This window comes from Rhinatrema bivittatum, chromosome 2 (genome assembly GCF_901001135.1).
Source record: "Rhinatrema bivittatum chromosome 2, aRhiBiv1.1, whole genome shotgun sequence".
Taxonomy (NCBI): Eukaryota; Metazoa; Chordata; class Amphibia; order Gymnophiona; family Rhinatrematidae; genus Rhinatrema; species Rhinatrema bivittatum.
The window spans coordinates 338037017-338063742 of record NC_042616.1 but is presented as its reverse complement, the minus strand read 5'-3'; the positions used below and the strand labels follow the sequence as shown (position 1 = coordinate 338063742).

The following is a 26726-nucleotide window of genomic DNA, read 5'->3' as shown; positions in this document are numbered from 1 at the left end:
GTGCCAGGCATGTGACAAAACTCATGTGAAAACAGGTACTTATTAGTCCCTTGATCGACTGAAAGCATTCACACAAATTCTTCTTATGCTTGATGTTTTCTTTACTAAAAAAAACCCAACAAATATTTAGACTTCACCCAAAAAACCCCCCCATAAAAAAAACAACCCAACAACAAGAAGTAGGGGTAGAGACTAAGGGCCGAATTTTCAAAGGTTACACAGGTCAATCCAGAGAATTTATGCGCGTAACCGGTCATACACGCGCCAGGCCTATTTTCTACAGGCCCGGCGATGTGCTAAAGCCCCGGGACGTGTGTAAGTCCTGGGGCTTGCAAAAAGGGGCAGAGAGGGGGCAGGGCGGTCCGGGGGGCAGGGCGGGGTGGGGTTAGAGGCTCCAGGCACAGCGGTCATTTGCTACTGTGCCGAGGATGGCGCGCTGGCAGTTTGCCGGCGCGCGCAACTTACTTCAGCCCCAGAGCTGAAGTAAGTTTTAAAACAAAAAAACTCAAGAAGAAAAAGGTAGGAGGGAAAGGGCGGGGGAGGTAGGGGAAGGGAAGGTGGGGTGGGGGGTAGGGAAGTTCCCTCCGAGGCCGCTCCGATTTTGGAGCAGCCTGGGAGGGAACGGGGGAAGGCGGCAGCAAGGCTCGGCGCGCGCAAGGTTCACAATTGTGCACCCACTTGCGAGCGTTGACCCCCGATTTTATAACTTGCGCGCAAGTTATAAAATCAGGCATACATGTGTGCACGCCGGGTAGTGTGCGCACATGTACGCCCGCGCGCTGTTTTGAAAATCTACCCCTAAGCATACAAAAAGAAAAAAAGAAAAGAATACTGAATGTCCAGCAGTCCAGAGCTGGAGTGCTCATTATTGCAAGGAGCAAAACAGAGAACCTTAACTATGCTGTATATCTAAAAATATTAAGGAACAAACAGCTTTTCCTATTAACCCAATTCCACAAACGGTGGCAAATAAATTCTGCAAACAGGTTGAAGACTATTATGGCACTTTTGATCATAGACTGTTTTCTAATTTTAATGCAGTTAAAACTTGTCTGTTGTGATACTAACAAATAATTATGAATATTCAGAGATTATGTTTACTTGCCACTCTTTCTCATGGGCTTTTGATGAATGTAATAAATGTATTTGAACAATGCACAACCATGGTGAATTTGCCTGAATTTTTCTCACTTAGCGGGGTCATTTTTCAAATCGCGATGGGCCGTTATCGCATTGCGATGTTAACATGTAAATGAGGGAGAGGGGAGGAATCTGGGTGGGGTTTAGTTAAATGAGGGACCGGTAGCGCTGTGGGCGATAATGTTTCACATTTTATCGCCGGCAGTATGTCGGAAATACCTACACCTATTTCATTGGCACTACGGAGGTAACAGTGTGCAGAGCACACACACAACAGCGGTGGGCGAAAATGCACCGCCGCGATGCAACTGCCTGCTCACTATCGCCCCCCCCCCAACCCCCTTTTTTTTTTCGTGGGTGATCATTTCACTAAAATTATAGCAAAATAATAAATCTAGGCCTTATTCCCATGAATGAATTTCTGCAAAATGTACAGGAGGCTGCCCAAAATTAATGCTTTAAAAGTTCAAGCTGTTTGAAAACTGTTTTACAATGGCCAGAACATTTGACATACCTAATCACAACATTTCCCCCCCTGCGATTATTGCATGGATATATTTGTCTGGTGGCTGTTCCAGTTACAAATCTTTCTTTTGGGAGCTAATCAGGCCAGGGTCTAGGTAGGTACTTTTAATGACACTGTCCCTTCAAAACTCAACCCAGTGCTCAACCATATCAATGTGCTTTGAAGAAATGAACTGCAGTTCCTTGTCCATTTTTAACCAGGGTATTTCAGGCACCTCTATGTATCCAGACAGTGGATCCCTCATTTTTGTTCCACCTGACGAGTCAGGCACATATCTGTAAATATCTTGTAAATACCTTGTAATTATCCGGTATGTCTTAAATGCAGTTCCAGTTCCTAGGATTCCTACTACATATTGTGACCTTGTAAATCACTCTTACTTTTATAACTTTTAAGTTTGTCCTCAACAAAACACCTACCCTCCCCCTACTATACTATATTTTATTTGGCACCATATGTTAAAAGTTAATATGAAAAACATCTGAGTCATTGTACGGCATCTAGGGAAAGCTTGAGCTATGTTAATAAAACCGTGTTCTTGCATGTTCCTTTGTTTTTGCTGTGCTACTCTTGATCCCACTATTTAAAGAGACAGTGTTCCATGCCTGCGCTATTGGTGGGATGAGAGGTGTGCTTACAGCATATTTTAAATTCAAGAATGTGTAACTATAAGTGCTATGGCTCATGATAAGAACCTTTGGAAAGTCAATAGGTCTTCTGGCTTTGTCTGAGATAAAGCACTCATTCATTACAGCAATGATAACCATCTTTGTAATTCAGAAAAAAAAATATTTTTGCTGCAAGATAACTTTTCTCTGGAAAATTAAAATACACTGCATTCTTTGTGGCTATTCCCTTTTATATACAATTGATCCCCAAAAGACTGGTTTGATTTTTTTCTGTTCAAGGAATGCATGCTACGAAGTCTACCTGTCTAGAATTGCTAGTTCCTCATCTACGTTCCTCTACTGCCCACCTTAATCCACTCAAAATAATCATGTATCCAAGTTCTAAAACAGTCAAAGAAATCATCCCACTACTACAGCATTTGGTATTCAAAAATACACATGCAATTAATGAGGTTACCCTTCACTGGGAATGCACATGAATTAATAGTAAAGTATCTCACGTGAAGTAAAAAGATGTAAATGCCTGTGGTAGTTGAAACAGCTCAACCTACTTGCTCCTAAAGCACATCTTCTGTCTATGGATTACTTACTACAAACCTCCAGTTACCTCCATACCCCTGTTCTATACAATCCATAGATGCAACATTTGCTATGTCTGTCATTGCTCGTGATACGTGGCTAATGTTATTTTTCTGTTTTCCAAAGAATCAGCAAATACAACAGAAATGATAGTTACAGCAGAGTGATATCCTGAGATATTCTATGACACAAAGCCCCTTTACACTCATGCCCTTGCCATTTAGTGCAAATATAATGCAACTAGCAGAATTACCCATTCTTCACCCAGTTTGTTATTCTTGTGACTGCACTGTTTTGTTTTTTTCCACATCCCTATCTTCTTTTTCCAATATTCGTCCCCCAGCCTCTCTTCCCATCATGGAGTCCCCTCCTCTGTCACTTAGCCTAGGCAGCAAGAACTTATTTTTCTACTGCGTCCACTTTGTAATCTCTCTGTGTAGCAGTACCACATGCATTTTATAACTTATGGACTGGCATTTGCTTCTCAGATAAAAAAACAAAACTGGTATCACTTCATTTTGGATGCAATGAATTAAGGTCAATCCTTATTATTAGTTTGATGCTTGTTTCTCACTTTTTCCCCTTCACCCCACCTCTGCAGCCCTCTGCTCACAGTGTAGCACCTTTTAAGGCACCTTAGCTTGGCAAACATACCTCCATCCTTCTCTGCTATAGCTAGGATACATCTAGGATTTCTCCTCAACAGACTTGCACCTTAACATATCTAACCCGTCAAGGATCTCCTTTTGTATCAATAAGGGACCTCACTTTACATATGATGTCAGACTGGTCATAGGCATTTCAAGAGGTTTGACCTAATGCTCCCTAGAAACATTCCATTTTCAATAGTGCAATACATACAATTTCCACTTTCAATACATCATTGAATTGCAAAACTGTGTAAATCACTGGCTGTACAATACTAAGCTGGTGCTCTTTAACAGAGGACTAGAACATTCAAAAGTCTACTCTAGTACTGATTTTTTTAAACATATAATCATATAACTGATCTGCTCGATGGTTACTTGCAATTAAAGTCATCCAAACACTTGGTCATGTTGGAAAAATATAAACACTTAAGTTTACTTATTTTAAACTAAACCTTTTCTGATTCATTAAGGAGTCTACACTATTTTAAAAGTGTTTTTATGAAAAGACACAGAATGAGCAAAATCCCTTTTGAAAAATGAGTCCTTAATGTGATCTTCTTAAATTTTGGATGTCCCAGGTATTTTACTGGTTACCTATAACATGATAATTATTTTAATATTTGGTAATTAGGTTACAAAGATGAATACATTTTAAGTTTGGGATGTGCTGACAAGGATCACATGATACTGCATGAATCTGTTCCTGTGAGTTTTTGTCCCAATAAATTCCATGAGCGTGGCTGCTAGTTGAAGGCTTAGGCAGATTAATTTCTTCATTATGAATACAGAATTTATCTTAGCATACGAACTAGTGCCTTGGAAGATCTATCAAACCTAATAACCAATGAGGATGGGAATTACTTTGCAGTAGGCTACTTATTATATCATTATAATAAGGTCTTCCAGATTTCTCTCCATCAGGCGATTGTAAAAAAATGTCTTGGAATAGAAAAGCAAAATTGATTTAACTAAATTACAAGTTTAAGAAAAGCATTCAATCTATGTTGCCTTTTTTTCAGTACCCTCCACTTAATGCAACCAATAAAAGCATCATCTTCTATAAATATCAATACACCCACAAACTTTTCTCTTTAAACACCTCATCTAATTACATTATTACTTGATCTGATTATTTTATGAGAAGTGGTGTTAGAAAATTAGAGGTTGAGCTTGAACCAGACAAATCTTAAGTCAAGAGATTTTTTGAATTTTGTTCTGGTTTGCTATGGAAATTCATCAAATCATTTCCCAGTGAATCTGGGGGAAATCCAATAGATTCAATGTGGATTTACCATCGATTTGGCAATTTGAGGGAATGCACAGTACATCTGATCATTGGAGACTCCTGGAACTAGGAAAATCTACTCCAACTCCATTGCAGATTCACCCATTCAAGGAATTAGCTTCAAATTTAAGACTAAAAGTTTGCTAAACTAAGATGAACTGCAGGCTTTCTTGTGGGCAAATGACCAAGACGAGTGTGCAACTAGGCCAATTCCCTGAGCATTTGTTTTGCTCCTTTCTGAAAGTAGAACTTGATAAGGGACATGGGCGGACACTCGTGCACTACTTCCACTTGTTCTGGCTTGTCTTTCCCTAACTCACTCATATCCTGGACAGCACTCAGGCATACCCATGCAAAACTGCAAGTAGCCCAGTTTCTGAGAAGAGGTTTTAGGCCAGTCCTGGCTGTTTGATTAAACTTCCTGAAGGAGTGCTGTGCCTATTGTTCTGATTTCAGCTGGAAGCAGTGGGACTACAATTGTTAATCTGCAGTGGATTGCAAAATTAAAGCTAGAGATGGTCAAAAATGTCCCTCCAGAAAGTAGGTCACTTGGCAGCTCTATATACGTTCATGAATATTGTAAATGCAACATATGTAGGCATGAGAAGTGGGGAAAAAAAGGATGCTTTCAAGTAAAATATATACAATGTTTGTGTAAACCATGGTTGCTAACTGAAATGGTTTAATCCAGCACTTGCATGAGGGAGTTGCTGATGGCTCAATCTTTTGTTCTGTTCCGAGCATGCGCAGATTTTTAGAAAGAGCTTATGGACTGGGAGAAGTGTTTTTCAGACTGCAGCCCTAGTGGATTCAGTTCCCTGTGGAATATTTGAAAGCTCTAGAGAGGTTGTGTCAACAAATTCAGCTGGATCTCTCCTTAAGTGGAATCTGCATCAAGCTATTTCTGTAGTGAGAACCATGGTTTTGCATTAGTTCAGCGACGATGAACTCAGTTATTGAGAGCAGAGGGCATGGGTTGGATGGTGATGAGTGCTCTAATTAATTTACCATCCACAGTGCATCAAAACCCCAAGAACTGACCAAATATAAGAGCATTATTTACCTCTTGCTAGCAAGTACTGTGTGTCATGTTATGGTTTTGTGAAGAAAATAAACAAGTTGGTTGGACTTGATTTGTGTGTGCCCATGTGTTATTTGAAGGGGACGTACAGGTTTATTGCAATGGACCAGCGGGAGGGAGAACACCCAGGATCTACCCCCTCAGAGACTGCAAGCTTTATGCAAGATAGAGTGGCACAGCAGGTTACATTTGGTATGCCTAAGGCCTTCAGCAGATTTGCAACCAGATACTGGCATTTTGCCTATAAACCACAAAGTGCTCAATTAAGAGCACTCAGTTACAACCAACATGGAGCGAGTCTACTAAACAATTCCCCCCCTCCCCTGCCTTACCCCCACCAAGAACATCAGACTACAACAGTAGAAGAGGACACAAAGTTAGATCTTTTCTCTTCCCAGAGAATTTTCTCCCTGAAATCACCGAGGAAAGCAAAGTATGCCTTCCTACAAAAACCCAAAGGTTTAATATATTAAGGCTTTTTGCTCCCATCCTGAGAAAAAAAAGCTTAGTAAAACAGGTGCAAAATTACATAAAAAGTCCTTTTCCTGTGCTGGCCCAGCATCTTGCAGTTAACTCCACCTTCAACTGTGGAAATAGTCTGGATGAATATCTAATAAATAAACATATTTTTCTTAGCTTTTTGTGTAATTAATAAGAAACAATTGCTCCACTTTTTGACTTAAGACCCAGTTGAAAAGAAACCCTTTCTTTTAATCTACTTTTCCTGGGCCAAAGATTTAAATAATAAATATGTTACTAATAAAAAACAGGTTAACACACATTTAAGCAAAAAATGTTCTTTCTTCTTTGTATTTTTGTTATTTTTTTAATAGCATTTGAATGAAAAGATTTAACTTTTCATCACCTTTCAATCAAAACATTTTTGGGAGGGGAGGGAGGAGGGGGAATGATGATTTTGCATATTGGCTGTGATGTCATGCTGCTTATTTACGTGCATTTAATAGCCACGATAAGATACAGAGTGCATGCCTCTCCTATAAAACTGCTCTTTCGAGGTTCTAAAAGACTGCACCAGGAACTATTCAGACTCTCGAAGGGCTGTTTCGTGCACTGACAAAATGCCGTTTTAGTTACAGCTACAAAAAAACAGGCCACAAGAAAAGCCAACATAAACACAGCTCACACCATATATGACAACTCAACAGAGTCTCTTACCACCCACATCAGCCTATCATGAGAAAGGAAGCCAGACATCTTCATCTATAACATCTCAAACACCCTCGCTTCTTGGAACTATTACATCTTAGAAGCAACATTCTTCTTCGGCTCTCGTTTTATGCTTCTTTACAAAGAAACTGTTTTGCTGTTATTCTAAAACTAAAACTAAGACAGGATGGGAGGTCAGGAGGAGCAGATGGGGGGCCGGCTGGACGCTTGCGTTGTAAGCAGGCTGTCTGCACGCTTCCTGGGAGGGCTTGGCCTTTTCAGGTGCAATCCTAGATCTCACACCTGCATCTCAGAGGTGCTAACCAGGCCCAGTGCTTTGGCTTCCTCTGGCGTCAGACCAGTCTTCAGCGTTCTTCGTACTGTACATTATGAAAACAAAAGAAAACGGGGAATTTAAGAGAATCATCAAAATCACTGAATAATTACAGATAAGGTTACGCGCGTAACCCCCGAAAACCTACCCCAAACCCCCTTGTGCGCGTCAAGCCTATCTTGCATAGGCTGCCGGCGTGCGCAAAGCCCCGGGAGGCGCGTAAGTCCCAGGGCTTTCCTGGGGGTGCGTGTTGGGGGCGGCCGGTGCCTCGGGCAGGCGTAACTTGTGCAACAAAGGTGTGGGGGGGGGGGTTAGATAGGGCCAGGGGTGTGGGTTAGGTAGGGGAAGGGAGGGGAAGGTGCAGGGGGAGGGTGGAAGGAAAGTTCCCTCTGAGGCCGCTCCGATTTCGGAGCGGCCTCGGAGGGAACGGAGGCAGGCTGCGCGGCTCGGTGCGCGCAGGCTGCCGATTTTGGGCAGCCTTGCGCGCGCCAACCCCGACTACGCGCGTATCTATTGAAATCCGGCGTACTTTTGTTCGCGCCGGGTGCGCGAACAAAAGTACGCGCACGCGTAGTTTTATAAAATCTGCCCCATAGCGTTCACCACTTTCCACTGCTGCAAGAGACACAAAAATATATTTTCAGTTAGTATTCCTTATGTCCACTTTGGTTGCAGTTTTAAACTTTATTCTGTATTCCTACAGGTTCAAGCATACTTCTAAAGCAGCAGTACAGTCTTATTTGTTCACAATATCAGCTTCCTATTTTTTGATTCTTTTCTTTCCTCTTATGATTTTATTCCGAGGTTTCCCCTATTTTTTGTCTAAATATCTTTCTGATCATTTGCTCCAGTTTCACATTTTTGTGGCATGTAATGTGCCCAGCTTTTAATGTGGCCATTTCCTTGGCAATTAAAACGGCTTCCTAAGCTGCTTGTGCTGCATTCCTCCTTCACACACGATGCCTGCATGGTACAGAGCATGGTTGCCATCTAATTTGCTTAGATTGATAGTGGTGTGCATGGGTAGGTACAGGCACTCTCAAAGCTTCTATGACTGCTCTCATTTGACAGATGCCCATATAACAAAACCCACCAGCACTGTTTGGCACCATTGTTAGAAGTGTCAGAAGAGGGGCCAAATATTTTCTAAGGAAAACAGACCAAGCTTTAAGAATTTGTCAGTACATATAAAATCTTCATCTCTCCTTTATTAGGCTATTAGCCTGGTTTTAAATTTACTCTAACATTTGAGATCTATTTGAAGGATGAGCGCCAAAAACTGATACCACATGCTCCCAATTTGGCCTTAGGAAAGCTTTATGCAGTGGAAGGGTGACATCATTATTCATTGCTTCCTCTCTCATGTAATGCTTGTTAATGTGCACTCTGCCCATTACAGCTTGCTTTTGAACACTCATTCCCACTTTATTATCAACAAAGGTTCTTTCCCTAGTCGTTGTTAAGCAAGTATTGCCTCACTCAAAGTATATTGCACTTGTCTAGTCTTGTGTTTTGTCCATGTTAAATATCTGCTACTATTTATGTGTCTCAGAAACCCCTCTGGAATGTCAGTAAAAATTAGATACTGCTTCTTCTCAATATTTTGGTGTTGGGGCTGACAATAACCTTCAGTGAACATATAAGGAAATGTAGGGTAATTTTCAAAGATCAAACTACAAAAAGAGCTAAGATGTGCTATCTCACAAAAACTATGGTGCCGATGCACTTTATACCCTGCAGATGGGCACGGGTTGTATGCAATAAGGGGATTAGCGCCTCCAACATGCGTCCAACACGGAGTGAAACAAATTGCGCTCATCACATGCAAATGCATGTGAATAAGGCTATTAGCTATTCACTCCCAATGCAAAAAAAAAAAAAAGTGTGTGTCTAAGATGCACATTTTTGTGCTCAGAAATTAATGCCTGCCTGGAGCAGGTATTAATTGCTGAGCACTCCTAAAAGTAGTACAGAAAAGCAGAAAAAACTTCTTTTCTGTACAGCCTCCTACTTAATATCATTGCGATATTAAGTAGGAGGAACAGATCTTTCAAAAAATAATTTTTAAAAAGTTGAAAAATAGCACCTGCAGTCAGGTGCAGGAAATAGACGCTCAGTTGACAAGCATCTGTTTCTTGAACCCCTTAGCTGTGCGCCATGTAGGAAAACCGACAACGATAAATTCAGCGCCAATGGCGACTATTAATTTGGCAGTTGAAAATATGTGAAGACGCCAAACTTTTTTCAAATTTTGGATTAGAACTACTGTCCCCTGATGAAGAATCTACGATTCAATACAAGGCCTTGTCGGGATATGAACATGGATTTGAGATCTAAAGCGTGCACAGATAAGTGACAGGGAAGTTCCCTGCAGTAAGATTGGATGCGAGAGAACTGTGTGTCGGCGTTATTGAAAATTGTTTTGGTGCTTCTTGAAAAAGAGAAGGTTAAAAAAAGCCCAATTGTGGGTGGAAATAACTTCAAGGAAAAGTTTAAAGTCATTTTTCACTAAATTTAATCACGTTAAAAATAGAAAAAATATTCACGGGTTGGAGGAGGTCGGTTTATGATTAAAAATGCCATACATTGCTGGATGCGATGATATGAAATTGTATGAAACCTTCCTCTTCTTCCCCTAAAAATTTTCTTTTGCCTTGTTGGTGGATAAACAATTTCATTCGATAGATTTTTCAATGTTGAGAGATTTTTTTCCTGTTTGAAAAATGTTAGGAAAATTAATATAGTAATGATCTGAGGTGATATCGGTTTTTGTGTATTAAAGAAATCTGATTGACATTTTTGATTGGATGAGTAAAGAATTAGAACAAGAACGAGCACTTTATGAGATTTATCTGGATTTCACCAAACTTTTTTTGATAATGTCCTGCGTAGGAGGCTCTTGAATAAAATGAAAAGACTGGGAATGGGTCCCAAAGTGATGGAATGGATTACAAATTGCTCGACTGACAGACTACAATGAGTGGTGATAAATGAAACCTATTCGGATGAAAGAGTGATATGTGGTTCTGAGGCCGGTTGTGTTCAATATCTTTGTGTCACACTTCAGGGAGGTGAGCCCTTGGGCTACTGTCGGATTGGTGCAGCCTGATTCATGCGAGCATGGGCCAGGTTCCAACAGGCAGCAGCTGAAGTGCTGCAGGCTGTGGTCGGGGTGGACAGAGACTAGACAGAGAAGAGGAGCAGTTCATGGTCAGTGATGGCAGAGTTCAGGCAGAGCAACGTCGGAGGTCAGCCCGGTTCATCGACAAGAGGACAATGCAAAGACAAAGGACAAGCAGAGCAGGCAGGAGCAGGGCAGGGCAGGTAAAGGCAAGACTGGAGCGGAGGTAGGAACCAGAAAATAGGCAAAAAGGCCAGCAGGGACAGGAGTCAGGATCAGGAGCAAAGACAACACCTAGGCAGAGGTATCCAGATGGAGCTGTTGCTGAGCCACTGGGTCACTGCACTGAACCCCCTTATATTCTTGGAGCATGGTGATGTCATCTGCCAGCACCCACAGGAAATCCTGATTGCAGGGCCTATAAAGGCTCAGGAGCTGCAGTCTACTCCCTAGTCAGAGCCATTGGATGCAGCACAGTGCTGGGAGCTATGTCGGAGGAACCTGTGGTCAGAGGGCACCACTGGAGAAGTAAACAGGCGTTACGCTTTGTGAATGGTATTGCAGAAGGATTAAAAGGAAAAGGTTGTCTTTTTGTGGATGACACTAAGATCTGCAACAGAGTTGACACACCTGAAGGCATAGAGAGAATGAGAAGTGATCTAAGAATAGACAAGGAATGGTGAAAGTTCAGAGTCATGCATTTGGAGTGCAGAAATCCAAAGGAGCTGCATGTGATGGGGGAGGGGAGGTGCAAAAGACTGATGTGCACAGACCGGGAGAGAGAGAGCTCAGTTTGATTGTGTTTGACGATCTGAAGGCTGAGAAGCAGTGTGACAAGGTGGTGGCTAAGGCTAGAGGGATGCTGGGCTGCATAGCAAGAGGCATAACCATTAGGAAAAAGGAAGTGATAATGCCGTTGTACAGGCCTTTGGTGAGGCCTCACCTGGAGTACTGTGTGCAATGCTGGAGACCGTATCTCAAAATGTACAGGATAGAAGTGGTCCAGAGAAAGGTGAGCAAAATGGTGTGAGGTCTGCACCAAAAGACTTAGGAGATGAGACTGAAGAACCTAAATATGTATGCTCTGGAGGAGAGGAGGGACAGGGGAAATACAATAAGGATATTTAAATACCTGAAAGGAATTAATTGTGCATAAAGATCGAACCATTACTGATAGAAAGAAAGCTATAGAACCAGAGGTATAATATGAAACTCCAGGGGGCAAACTCAGGATCAACATCAGGAAATATATTTTTCAGAAAGGGTGGTGAAGACAAGACAGTAATGGAATTCAAAAGGGTATGGGAAAACAGTGGCTAAAAGATAGAAACAAAGAAATGGGGTAACCCAGGTTATCTTTAGGTGTAACATTTCTATATGGGGGTAACCTGCATGGAAGCGGTAGTTACTACACTAAAAAACTTGCCTGGCAGACTGAATGGATCACGTAAGGTGTTTTCCTGCCATCATTTACCATGTTACTGTGTAAAGTGACTGGTTAGATTTGAGTAATATACTTTTCAGCCCTGTTTTGCTTCTAAACCAGTACACTGGTCCTATATTCCAGTGAGAAAATAAGGCCTGCAATTAACAGAGGACATCAGGAATCAGGAAAGGAGTCAAAATATAGAATATAACTGCTGCCACACAAGACAAACCAAAGGCTCATATAGCTCAGCATCCTGTTTCTGAGTGCAACAAGTAACACAAGTGCATCTGAGCAGCGCAGTCCATTCTCTCTCATTCCCTTCCAGTTCCCAGCAATTACAGTTTAGGGATACACCAAACCTTGGGTGAACTCCTTGCATCATAAATGATCTGCAACCACTGTGGCAAGCACATGACTGCTCCTGTTGTCTCTTGTTGGGATAGTAAGGTACTGCTGGACTGTTCTCCTGTGGCTCTGTGACAGGTGTTTCCTTGGGATCTATTTTGTACAGTGGAACACAAAGCAACGTCTCAACAAGAAACGCTGCACCGTATATGGGTTCATATACGGTGGGCTCTTCAGTGATGAAGAGCCCACCGTATATGAACCCACATCAAGAAATACTTTTCAACAAACACTTGCTTTCTCTGCAAATAACGTTTCAATAGTCTTTTACTGACATGCCATCTTGTCATAACTGGGGGGAAAATGTGGCAGCTTTTTCTGTATTACTGAAATAGGCAGGGTCCACAGACTGGGTTTCTCAGATAGAGGATAAAGCAGGCGGTGAGCCGGGGGGGGAGGGGGGGGGGGGGGGAGGTAGGATGTGATGAGATATGGATAAAGAACTCTGGAAAAGGAATACAAAAAAAGGGGGGAAAAGAATACTGAGGGTAAAAACTGCCACAGCAGAGGGAATGGTCTCCATGCATACTGACACTCCTTTGCAAAAACCAACTGTAGATGGTATTCTTTCCAGAAGTTCTTGTTGTGTGTTGCTTCACAATACTTTAAAAGCAGAAGCCAGGCAGCTAGATGACGTCAAAGGATGCAGGCGACTGTCAGTCATAGCTGGGGGAGGGGGGGGGGAGGGGGCTGTTCACTTCCAGCATCTAACATCGGTGTCCTCTTTCCACATCAGCACTGGAAGAAAAAAGGAAGCTGATGTGTGTTATTAGAAAAACGAGGCCGAATTGTGATTCTTCTTACATACTGAAGGAGTGAAATAGGAATGTCCTGATCCAGTAACTCAATGGCAGCACATGCGGAAGAATCTGGGGTCCACTTCCTGCTCGGGTCTTCCGCTACTTGAATCAGGTGGGATTGCGGATGCCGCAGAGGCAGTGCTCACGGCCCCCTGGGATGGGGAGAGGGAGTCCTAGTCATCATGCAACGGTGACACCCGGCGGCTGGGTTTAGGGCCCATGATTACAGGTGCATGGCTGCCAGGCAAAGACTAGCACTGAAATGACAGGACGAAAGTACATTGCGAGGGAGGATATAAGACAAGGGGGAAAAGAGCAAGGGTTATTGTGAATGAGGATGCCAAGTCCCATCCCAAGTTTCAATTGAGCTGGAAGTATAAAGGAACAGGAGGAATATGAAAGCCAGGAAAAAAGGAATAATATCATGTATTGCAATTTTGGGGAGAAGAAGGCAGAGAAAAGTTTTCAAGTGTCCAGTGCAGCCTAAACTGCAGAGACGTGCACATGCAAAGCAAATTCACTGGATGTGCAGCAGTCCCCTGCAGTATACGGCATATACAGAGATGTGGTGGAGTGATAGAGGAGTCAGAAGAGGGAAGGAATGTGGCTGAGGTGAACAAACTCTGAAGCAGCTGCGCTACAGCCCATGCCAGACATTGACAGAAACCAGTCGATTTTGGCTCAGTTTCTTTTTTGGAAGGGCTCACTTGCTCAGCCAAGTATTGGGAGGGGTGGGGGTTGGCGGGGGGGGGGGGGGAGTGGAGCAGAAGGATTTGCTGTACATTTATGCCAGGCTAGCTAGAAGAGCCCATATGTCAGCAGGCTAGGAAGTGTCAACTCTCATATAATGGCTGATGGAAAATAAGTTCTATCGTTCCCGTGCTAGTAGGGGAAAATGCTGTTTGGTTAGGAAAATTGCACAAAGGTTCTTGATTTTTCACTTGCTTGTTTTCAGAAACCCTGCAAAAAAGGGATATTAATAGGGCCAGCCCTACTGCTTAGCCATGGCACAGCATGCTGTGGAGTAGGAGACATGAGCCTGAATCTTCCGTCTGATGGGGCTTGGGTATGTCATGGAGCTGATGCAGTTCAAAGAAATGATGGTAAAGTCATGGGGGCAGGAGCCCAGCTGGCAGAAGAGTGGCACTGAGGAGGTTTCTTTTGGAGGGGACCACCCCTCCAGAATTTGGCCAGCAAAGCTACTTGAGTCACTCAGGCATACTTTCTGGGCAGGGGTGGTTAAAAGTGGGAAACTAGCAGGCCGATACAGAAAGAAACGCGGGAGAGCGGGCAAGCGCCCGTTCTCCCAGCGCACGCACAGGCCAGTGACCTGTGCGCGTGATCCAGTAAATAAAAATATGATAATTAGGGCCCGCAGTAAAAGGAGCAGCGGCTGTCAGCGGGTTTGACAGCCGACACTCAATTTTGTCGGCGTCGGTTCTTGGACCTGCTGACAGCCACGGGTTCGGAAACCAGACGCCGACAAAATTGAGCGTCCGGTTTTCAACCTGCGAGCTGTGGGCTGATTTTAAAGTTTTTTATTTTTAATTATTATTTACTTTTGGGACCTCTGACTTAATATCGCCATGATATTAAGTCGGAGGGTATACAGAAAAGCAGTTTTTACTGCTTTTCTGTGCACTTTCCCGATGCCGAGAGAAATTAACACCGACCTTTGGCTGCACATTTTACTTTCTGTATCGTGCGGGAATAATTAATAGGGCCATCAACATGCATTTGCATGTTGCGGGCACTATTAGTTTCGGGGGGGTTGGACGCGCGTTTTCGACGCATTATTACCCCTTACTGAATAAGGGGTAAAGCTAGCGCGTCGAAAACGCGCGTCCAACTGCGGGTTAACAGTGCGCTCCGCCAGAGCGCACTGTACTGTATCGGCCTGAATGTGAGGTAAAGAGCTTTATAGTAGCTGATGAAAGCTTTGGTATATTTTAGCAGACATGTAAGCGATTATAATAAAGCTATTGCAAAGAACTTGGGAAGCAATATATTTGGGGGCTGGCGATAGAACTTGCTTGTGCGCCTGTGGCCTGATGTGTGCAGAAATCCTATTTTTAAGAACATAAGAACATAAGAAAATGCCATACTGGGTCAGACCAAGGGTCCATCAAGCCCAGCATCCTGTTTCCAACAGTGGCCAATCCAGGCCATAAGAACCTGGCAAGTACCCAAAAACTAAGTCTATTCCATGTAACCATTGCTAATGGCAGTGGCTATTCTCTAAGTGAACTTAATAGCAGGTAATGGACTTCTCCTCCAAGAACTTATCCAATCCTTTTTTAAACACAGCTATACTAACTGCACGAACCACATTCTCTGGCAACAAATTCCAGAGTTTAATTGTGCGTTGAGTAAAAAAGAACTTTCTCCGATTAGTTTTAAATGTGCCCCATGCTAACTTCATGGAGTGTCCCCTAGTCCTTCTACTATCCGAAAGAGTAAATAACCGATTCACATCTACCCGTTCTAGACCTCTCATGATTTTAAACACCTCTATCATATCCCCCCTCAGTCGTCTCTTCTCCAAGCTGAAAAGTCCTAACCTCTTTAGTCTTTCCTCATAGGGGAGTTGTTCCATTCCCCTTATCATTTTGGTAGCCCTTCTCTGTACCTTCTCTATCGCAATTATATCTTTTTTGAGATGCGGCGACCAGAATTGTACACAGTATTCAAGGTGCGGTCTCACCATGGAGCGATACAGAGGCATTATGACATTTTCTGTTTTATTCATCATTCCTTTTCTAATAATTCCCAACATTCTGTTTGCTTTTTTGACTGCCGCAGCACACTGAACCGACGATTTCAATGTGTTATCCACTATGACACCTAGATCTCTTTCTTGGGTTGTAGCACCTAATATGGAACCCAACATCGTGTAATTATAGCATGGGTTATTTTTCCCTATATGCATCACCTTGCACTTATCCACATTAAATTTCATCTGCCATTTGGATGCCCAATTTTCCAGTCTCACAAGGTCTTCCTGCAATTTATCACAATCTGCTTGTGATTTAACTACTCTGCACAATTTTGTGTCATCTGCAAATTTGATTATCTCACTCGTCGTATTTCTTTCCAGATCATTTATAAATATATTGAACAGTAAGGGTCCCAACACAGAACCCTGAGGTACTCCACTGTCCACTCCCTTCCACTGAAAAAATTGCCCATTTAATCCTACTCTCTGTTTCCTGTCTTTTAGCCAGTTTGCAATCCACGAAAGGACATCGCCACCTATCCCATGACTTTTTACTTTTCCTAGAAGCCTCTCATGAGGAACTTTGTCAAACGCCTTCTGAAAATCCAAGTATACTATATCTACCGGTTCACCTTTATCCACATGTTTATTAACTCCTTCAAAAAAGTGAAGCAGATTTGTGAGGCAAGACTTGCCCTGGGTAAAGCCATGCTGACTTTGTTCCATTAAACCATGTCTTTCTATATGTTCTGTGATTTTGATGTTTATAACACTTTCCACTATTTTTCCTGGCACTGAAGTCAGGCTAACCGGTCTGTAGTTTCGAATATCAAAGCATCAAGTTTGGTGGAATCTCTGTATTTTGTGGATAAAAGTGGATATGGCTGGAACTAGTGTTGCCAAAGCCTTCTATTTTTTTTCAGGACTGGTTAATTCAGTCCTGGTTTTAGTCCACTGCACGCATGGACTTGTATTTCTGCTTTTCTTAAGGAAATCAATCAGGAAATCAGAACTCCAAATCTCTGGATGCATTGGGATAAAACCAGTATTACAGCTGTCCTGAAAATTAGAGCCTGTTGGCAACCCTAGTAGGAAACCTTTCCATTAGTTCTCATCAAATGAATATGCATTGTGTTACTGTGGTTCTCAGCTGTCGTATTCTGGAGAGTCAAGTGCAGCGAAACAACATCATAGACTTTGGTTTATTAAAAGATTTTACCATATGGAAGAGATATGGGAGAAGACAAATACAATTCATTAAAAGTAATCTGTTAATCATTCACTGCTGAAGCTTTCCCAGTCTAATACAAGTATCTATTAGCATAGGTTGGGTATTAAAAAGCCAACTCGTAATTATTTACGGTTATTTTGAAATTATTCAAAATCACAGTGATACAATTAGTGACGTCGTCCAATTTCAAACCAAGACCCCAATTTAAAGTAACGGGCAAAAGGATGACTAAAAGTATTACAAAGTCTGCAAGACAGTTAGGTTGAACAATTTAGAAATGGCAGAGGGTTTGCTGAAGAATTTTAGTTTCTGGCAACTTCTGGAAAGCAAAAAAATAAATTCTTGGGGAAAAAAAAAACTGTGCAAGCAAAAAACATACAAAAATCAGTGTGGGAACTTCTGCCTGATCCTTAAATGTAGCTTTTTCAGGAAAAGGCATCACAGTAAGCTTGTTTGCAGTGACATTTTTTCCCTTCCAGAAAGTTACACATTTTCTTTTTTAAATATGCTTTTTCATTTATAGCCTTTTTGCCTCACTTTTGCCTGATCCTTAAATCAATTACCAGAATAACTTGTTTTTCCCATCAAATGTGTTATGCTAGGGACCTATGAATAGGTATCTAATTTCATGACGACGTGAAACAAACTTAGCATAAGGACCTATGCTGTTGATTCACCTGACCCCTCCCTTTAGAAATATCTTACTTTTTACTTCACAAGTGAATTCTAAACAATGATTATTTAATTTGACTTTCATAACCAGTGACGCTATGTTCATGGCTTTGGCATCATCTTAAATACCTGCACTTTAAGATCTTATGAAGGTGCTGCCTTTGGAGCAATGTTAGCAGACACAAATCTCAGCCATGATATGTAGTGCCAAGGTTTTTTTCTCCCACTTTTTTATTGAAGCTTTCAGAATCCTAGAGTAAATATGTAATTTGGTTTGGCTTTTAATTGTAAATATACACATTCAGCACGTGTTATTTCAAAAGCCCTACTGAAAATATTACATTTTACAATTAATTTGTATGCTTATCATCACTAGCCTTACCATTTAGGCTTTCGTTCTTTAATTTTGGTCTAGTGCACAGACTTATGAAAGACAAGGTACTCACATGACTTCCTGTTTGCTCGTGACCTCTTCCTCTCTCTAGGCACTGCTCTCTGACTTGGCACTTGGGTGGCAGACTTCACAATACGATCCATGATCTCATCAGCTGCATCATCTGTGGCGTTGGGTGAATCATCATTGCCAGCATTCCATGAACCAATGCGCCCTGAAACCATTGCACACAGCAGCATCTTGATAAAAAGGTGAAGCACTTTCCCTCTTGCTGTAGACGCATCATTGAATATTGGGGCATTTATTAGTCTAAATGTTAGCTGGATAAGTCATTATCTAGCTAAAATTTAGACTAATAATGTAGGTGCATTTTGGGGGTGGTCTGGGGCGGAGCTGATATAGTGGAATAACTTATTCAGTTAACTCTGATATTTGGAGTTAGTCAAATAAGTCATTAGGCTATGTCCAAATGTGAGCTGCAGGAGGTTTAAGTTATCTGGGAATGTGTTATTTATGTTAGGTTACATGTTATGTTACGCTACGTTACGTGTTATGTTACGTGTTATCCGGGAGCATGGTATTATGCTGTTTTAACGTTACGTTATGTGTTATGTTACGTGTTATCCGGGAGCATGGTATTATGCTGTTTTGCTGCACTTTTGTAAATAGGCCTCTAACATTGCTGCCTACTTGGGATGGAGACTGTTAGCACTGACGTATTGCTCAAGAAATTAACAGAAAACCTGCATTTCTAACATTTTGAACCTCTTCAGGCACACATGCTTTGTGTACAAAATTTAAGTCTGTCAAATGCAGAGGAAGAAAACAAAATCCATATCTTTGAAATGATGTGAGAATATGGTGGTAGATTTCTGAAGGCCTTCTACCTTCAAGCATCCCAGTGAATTGCACTTGGGACAGCATAAAACACCATTTCTCCGGTGTCAGGGCCATTACCTTCATCAAATTTGTTTGCCATTTTGTTTCCCCCCCCCCCCACCCCAAGCTGGTTAATCACCATTTTGTTTCTAAAGTTTCAGACCATAGCATTGTTGATATTTAACTGCAGATAATGTTCTCCTTGAGCCTGAGAGGAAGAAATAGCTGCTGGGATTGAAAGCCAATTTATACTGGGTTGCCATAGTGAGAGACGTTCCATCTGCCACTGATTGACTGGAGTTTTACCAGTAAGTGAACATAAACCATGCTGGGCCAGTCAACAAGGAGCTAACATGCTTAAAAAATGACTTGAAAAGCCCAGAAACAAATCATTAAAGGAAAGCACACATCTGAATTTGCTAGAGGAAAACACATGAATGTTTTCTAAAGCCCCGATTATCAAATCAGAGAGCTGGAAATAAAGAAAAGGAGATTTAAAGTAAACAAAACAGAAAGGATTATCTTAAGTACCTCTGCTAGCTCTGCTTCGAGTACGGACTCCTAATACTGTGCTAGTTTCCCCACCGATGGAAGATGTCTTCAGTACAGCCTTCATGTTCTCATGCTCGGCGGCATCTTCAGCGTACTGCAGGCCTTGGTGCTGAGGTGGAAGCTGGGGCTGGTTCTGGGCTTGAGGGGTGGAGGAATTGCTCAAGAACTTCCCACTCTACAAAAAAATAAGCGAAAGAGGAATTGCATTTAGCAAACAATGTCTCCTGTTTCTCCATTTACCTGAGGCAAATAACAGTGCTCTCCTTTTTTTCATTCCAACACCAGTCACAAACCAATCTGCATAAAGGTAGAAATGATAAATGTATATTCATGGCTGAAAAAGGCATGTTAAGTCAACTTGTGTTGCTTCTCAAAAGAACTAATACATTGAAGCAATGTGAGAAGAGAGTGTCTGGATAAAAGTCATTCAATCCTTTCCACGGATCCTTTAGCTTGAGCAACTTTTGATGCTTGCAAGTTTTTGCCAAAGTTTTTGCCAAAAACTTGCAGCAATGCAGTGCACCACGGCCAAGTTTAACGCTGATCTATGCTAATTAGCATGAACATTTGAACAAGAGCTGTTTCTGGAGCAGATATTGCTGTGACAAACCGGGAGAAATAATCGAACAGTTCGGATTTTAACCCTCCTCGTCTCACTTTTTAAAAGATGCTGCAACTTGACAATTTCCCTCTGCAAACCAAGGGGCTTCTTTTTTCTATATGGAAGGATTCCAATATGTGAAGGTTAGAGTATCTTTTTTTTTTTATTTCAATAAGCACTTAAGGGCTGATTTATAAAATGGTTCTACCAGTTTTGCTTCACTGCAAAGCTTGTGCCAGATCTAGCAATGAAAGCACCCGGACAAACTTTTAATAAATCAGCCCCCACTGATTTTAATACACTGTCCATGAAAGAGGGAAACCTAACTGAACATAAATACTGATATCTTGTCCTCTGGGGAAAATACAAATTTTACCAAAAAGCTAAAAAGAGAATTATGCTTTTGTCCATTGATCCTTATGTCTCCAAATTCAATGAAAAGTAACAGACTAACTCATATTCCCTCATAGTACTCATGAAAATGTCTTAGAAATGATATATTTACAAAGGCCATGCTTGCTTCACACATAAAGCCAATGCTAATAGGCAACCAGATTGAAAAATAGTGAAAATAATGTCTTTCTAAACTTTTAACTGAACCCAATATGACATATCAAAATCTTGTAGCCTTGACTCTAAAACGCTTCTCTGCTTCCTCTGCAGATTCCGTTTTATGAATGAGCAAGAAAAAAATGCTTGAACCGATAAGAATGCATAAAAACCTGACCCTACAGATATTTGCATGATACAGATTTGCCACAGATAAAAGCAGAATCAATGAAAAAAAAATCAAAACTGCACAGATGGGGGAATAAAAATGTGAAGTGAATAAAACCAAAAGCACGATGCCTCAGATTACCTTCTAAAGCTATAATCAAATATCAAAAAAAGGTCAAGGATACCAGTAAGGATGAAGAACTATAAAGAATGATTAACTTAAATCACAATGATGTTTTGGTCCAAAAAGCAAACCTTTCTTCAGAAAAGATATTATTAATGCCAATCTTTTGTCAACAGCTAGCCTCTATAGCCTGCAAGTCAATCAATTTATGCCTGCCTTCCAGTGAGAAAAACTCACTATTAATTTGAACAAAAGTAAACATATTTACAATCAACCCTACCCCTCCCCTCCATAATTCAACAATTTTAAGGAAAGAAAAAACTTCCAAAGCAAGGGGTAAAAATGCACAACAAATACCCCTATACCCTTATAATTTTAAGTGAAATATAAAGCATCTAGCAATTCTGAGTTACTTGCTGAATCTGGGTGCAACTCCAGGATAGGGCACATAAAATAATGGAATGGGGTTCCCTATTGACTAAGGATTATCCCTTCCAAATTTGTTTGATGGATTTTTAGATTGGTCATGCAGATGGTGACATGGACCTGTATAATGAGAGCCTGAAAACCCAATGACCACTCTTTTCTCTAAATGGATAGGGAGGACGCCCTTCCAACTCCCCTCCATGAATTCCGATCCCATGCCTCACTCCAGTGCTGGCTCAATAAGGATGAATAACACCATTTTTCAAATTTCCAAACAGTTAACATTATTTTCTGGAATGAATCAGCCAGCAATTATTTACATGAATGTGAAGCAAGTTACAATTTTAATCACTGAATACATCAGAATTTCATGGGCTTCCACAGTCAGAATCATATACATCCGAAATGACCCCTGGAGCATAATAATTACATTCCCACACAATAACTTTTCTTTTGACCAAGCGTAAGAGTTAGTTGGAATTCTCAGATCCTTCTTCACTTGTACCTCCAACCTAACCATGTTTAAGGAATGGGGTTCACTTGTTAGCATACCCAATCAAAATTTGCAGCTACTGCTTACATGACCTGCTCATACTCCTCTGATCTTCGACCCTCCATCCAGAGTCGACACCAACTTCCTCCCAGTGCAGGTTCCCCAGACTCCTGCACTCAAAGGACACTCTGGGGTAGTCCTCATCTCAGACTCAACCCTGGCCCACTTCCTCAGAGGGAGGAATGAACTTTTCATCTTTTCACCTCCTGGTTAGTTCCTTGGGTGGAGGAAGAAACCTCTCCTCCTTCATGGCCTCGGGCTTGTCCCCTGGAGAGGAAGAGCCCCTACAGGTACCCACTCCCTCTGAGAGGGCTCCTGGTCCCACCAACCTGTTGGCTGGTTACTCCAGCTGGTTGCATCTCAAGAGGTCCCTATTATTCACCCTACTTCATGAAGGGCAGGGCAGAAAAGACAAAACCCTGCCAAAACTTCGTATTTTTATACCTCCCACTACATACTAACCATCCAATAAGAAAACCCCCAAATGTTTAAGGGAACACACCCACACCATTTCCCCATCATCACATCGCATAAAATACAATGATCATGCCTCTAAAAATGCCATACAGTGGTCATTTAGCATTTCTACTACAAAACTCCATCAAGAATTTTCCCAAACATGTCAACATGAAAATAGCAGGGTCTTTCCCCAACCGTCTTGTACGACTAGAACACCAAAAAGAGGTCCATTTTGGGGGATCTCCCTATATGGGTATGAGAAAGAATGTTTTTCATTGCAACAGAATAGGCTTCAGTTGCACAGTGTTATTTTTATTTATTTTTTGCCATCCCTGAATTACCCTGTAGAGAGAGCTCTTAAGAAACAATAAGAAGGTTGAGCTCAGTGGACCTCTGGTCTTCTTTAAAAAGCAGAAAGCATAACCCTTTCCATCATATACAAATCAAGCCAGGCCCAGCAGACACAGGTCATGTGGTAAACATACTCACATAGCCCCAAATCATCAATGAAGCTTTATATTCAAAAGAAGTGAATCAGAAAAAGTACTAGATTTAAGGCAAATCTTTACTGGTGTGTGTCTGTAAAACTGTAGACTCGCAGTGAGCTCTAATGGGAAATTTTATTTTTTTTTAGTCTTTAACATTCCTACAGTCAAAACAATGCAGACTGAAGAATGCTGACATCCTATTGGATTTAAACCAGCTTTAAAACTTACTTGTTCCCTGTGCTTTTTGCCCAGGATGATATGAGCTTCTTAAAAGAACAGGAAACATTTGATGGGAAGCTCTAGATAGTGTTTTTGCTACTGAATGCAAAAGAATGGTACAGGCATAAACAAATCCTATGATGTTAACTTTAAAACGGGCGCACAGGAGCCCTTATACACATGTACATGAGCGCACTGCCACATGTGCTGATATTTTATATTGTGCACACGATAAAACATGATTTCTGCACACAAAAAAAATACTTTCGTGCTGAAAACACTTTTTGTGCACAACCCATGTTTTATATGCGGAAAACATAATTTCTGCATATAAATCATGTTTTCTGTATGTAAAATATGTTGTGCACACAAATCATTTTTGCTGCGCACTAACAAGTAGATTTTAAAAGGCCCGCGCGAATAAAATCAGGGAGATACGTGTGTGGCTGGGCCTTGTGCGTTCCAAGCGCATTTTTAAAAAGGCCCGGCCATGCACATATCCCCCGATACGCACAGAAGTGCTGAGCCTGAAGAAAGGGGTGGGATGGGGGCGGGGTCTGGGCAGAGAGAGGCGGAACGGGGCAGAGGCCGGCCGGGACGGCGCCCATTAAGCCCTATCCCGGGGAAGCCCGAGCCGGAAGCTGGCCGGCGTGTGGAACTTACTCTTGCTCGGAGGAGGGGGTAAGTTCTTCGGAGGGGGTCAGGGAGGAGAGGGGAAGAGGGAGGAAGGATAGGGTTAGGGTTAGGGAAGTTCTCTCTCAGCCCGCTCCTTTAATGTCCGTGCACGTATGTGCAGGTGGGTGGCCTCCTCCGTGTGCATGGGGGGTGATTTTAAAAGAATTGCGTGGTGATGCAATTTTAAAAGAATTGTGCAGCAATGCAATTGGGCCTCTGCCCAGTTCCCTACCAATGCGCTCCTTTTTTGGGCATCGCCGCGCAATTCTTTTAAAATCCGCCCCCCGCGCGGAGGATGCCACCCGCCTGCATATGTGCGTGCGGACATTAAAATTCGGCCTGCATATGCATGCGGGAATCACATTTTATAACATGCACACTCATTAAGGCAAATTTAAACTATTTTTTTTTCAGTTAAGCTATCGAATTTTTTTGCCAAAGGTTGTAATCAATGCTAATTGTATAGCTGAGTTTAAAAAAGGCTTGGTAGGTTTCTGGAAGACAGGCCCATTAGCAATTGTTAGCCAGGTGGATCTGGGAATTGCCACCTCTAACTTCCTATTAGGAACTGCTGGGTACCTGGCTACTGGCACTGATAGGCTGCTGATCTAAATCAGCGTGCCACTTCTTATGTTCAAAGCAATTCCCTGCCTGTAAAAACATCTCATCAGCCCATTCCTATGATCCTTAAAAACGTGTGCCTTGGTTGCTACACTCACATACACAAGTGACAGAAGCTCAGGCAGAGATGCCTTGCAATCTCACCACTATTAGGATATTATGCCAGTTACTTAAAGCAAGCTGTGAGCACATGGTCATACACTGTGGCAAGCAACACGAGACAATTCATTTTACCAGAACTATGAAATGATGACATCCCATGTTAGTGGGTACATATAAGCTAAAAACAAACATAGAATTTCAATGACAGACGCCAAGCTGGTGGAGTTGAACACTTTGTAATGTCTGCATCTGTACTTGGGTTAGAGTTCACAGCACACAGGTTAAATGGTGTCCAAGAACCTTTTATTACTATACCTCAAAATCATCTTCATCATCAGTCTACCAGGGCAAAATGAAAACAGAGACAGGACAGAAAAAAAAAAGAGAAAGCAAATGATGTCCAGGAAGAAGAGATTGGAAAAAATATGACAGAATCTAAAGAAATGGAGTTTTATTGGCAGTAATGAAATTAAACAGAAACACATTAAATCAAAGAGGCATTCTCCACAGTGGTTACTTTTATTTCATTTTATTAATTCCTGGTTAATTATTAGACTACACAGAAGCGTCATCAGATCTGCCAGGATCCTTGAGTTATTGCTTATCCAGGCCACGTAAATAAATAAGGTCAACAGATTCCCCAACAGCTTGGTAGTGTTTCCTGTGGTAAACTGCTGTGGGATCATTTCATCCGCATCCTTTTGCCAAGCTCTACACTGCATGCCACCATTCCTCCGTGAGTCCTCTGCTCAGTGATGGTTCCAACAACCAGAAGCTTGAGGAAAATCAATCTTTTGTTTGTGCTTTAAATTTCTCACCAACAGTTTTTTTTTCCAGATTTGATGACACTCCTGCCTAAACAATTTTGCATTTAAAGAACACTCCACGTATATGAATTCTTGCTCTGTGATTATGCCACTGGATGTATTAGAATGTCCTTATCAGATCCTAATAAGAATCTTCTCAAGCAAGCCACTCCTGCTACTATAGATAACTCGGCATATGCCAACATTTTCAGATGGCCCCCAAGGATGTATGCATTCTTTATTATTTACAGACATTTGATATTCTGCCTTTATCATAAGTGGCCTCAAGGAGGCTTACAAACAGGTCAATACAGTAAAGTGCGGCCGCGGTTACCCTGCTTCTAACCCGCCTTCTACTCACAATTTGGCCGCGTTAGCCCAGCCCGCGATTCACTATCCCCTTTAACCCATTCTTACCGCCTCTTTAAATCAAGGAGTAACCCCTTCTGCCCGCGGCATGTATATGAGATGTAAACAATCGGATTAGCTATTCCCCCCCATTCAGTAACGCGTGCCCCGACTATCGCCTTTTTAACCTGCAGTTTAGCCGCGCGTTTAACCTGCTAATTTACCGCCTACCCCTACGTTAGAGGCAGGGGTAAGGGTAGGTGGCAAACTTTCCCCCAGCCCCCGCTCTCCTGCCCTGGCCGCGTCCATGGGTGCCGGTCTCCGGGGCAGCCCAGTCCTCTCTACCCTCCTCCCGAAGCAACGAAAAGCGAAAAAAGCGAAATTTGGGCGCTCAAGCGACATTTGAAATCCCCTCGCGACCCGACACGCAAAGTTTAACTTACTTTTCCCGCAGCCCTTCCCCGGAGACGGACCGCGGCTCCCCCTGCCTCCTGGGGGCTGCCCCCTGCCTCCCGGGGGCAGCCGGCGGCGAAAGCGGCCCCCGCCGCCGAAGACGGATGCCTGCACGGGCCCTCTGCCACGATCGCTCCCGGGCGGATTCCTTACCAAAGCACGGCCTTTCCTCCGAAGCTTCTCCGCCCTTCTGCCGTGACATCAATTCGGGCCCCCAAGCCAGCAAAGTGCACGAACGGGCGTATGCCGTGACGTCACGCACGCACGCTCGTTCGTGTGCTTTGCTGGCTTGGGGGCCGAATTGATGTCACGGCGGAAGGGCGGAGAAGCTTCGGAGGAAAGGCCGTGCTTTGGTAAGGAATCCGCCCGGGAGCGATCGTGGCAGAGGGCCTGTGCAGGCATCTGTCTTCGCTGGCGGCGGGGGCCGCTTTTGCCGCTGGCTGCCCCCGGGAGGCAGGGGGGCTGCGGTCCGTTTCCGAGGGAGGGCTGCGGGAAAAGTAAGTTAAACTTTGCGTGTCGGGTCGTGAAGGGATTTCAAATGTCA

At 42.5% G+C, this 26726-nt stretch overlaps 1 protein-coding gene across 8 annotated transcripts in view; it reads right to left on the bottom strand.

Moving 5' to 3' along the window:
* Positions 1–1364: 1364 nt before the first annotated feature.
* FHOD3 (formin homology 2 domain containing 3) overlaps positions 1365–26726 on the bottom strand; it is a 1290292-nt gene continuing 1264930 nt past the window's right edge. For 5 of the 8 annotated variants that reach the window (XM_029589835.1, XM_029589837.1, XM_029589838.1 and 2 more), the window contains 4 exons: positions 24891–24914; positions 19570–19765; positions 18212–18373; positions 1365–7437 (listed from right to left, as the gene is read on the bottom strand). In XM_029589835.1, coding sequence (XP_029445695.1) covers positions 7355–7437; positions 18212–18373; positions 19570–19765; positions 24891–24914 — 465 coding nt within the window. In that variant the 3' untranslated portion in view covers positions 1365–7354. The remainder of the gene's footprint in view (positions 7438–18211; positions 18374–19569; positions 19766–24890; positions 24915–26726) is intronic. The other 3 variants (XM_029589836.1, XM_029589839.1, XM_029589842.1) reach the window with 1 other exon arrangement.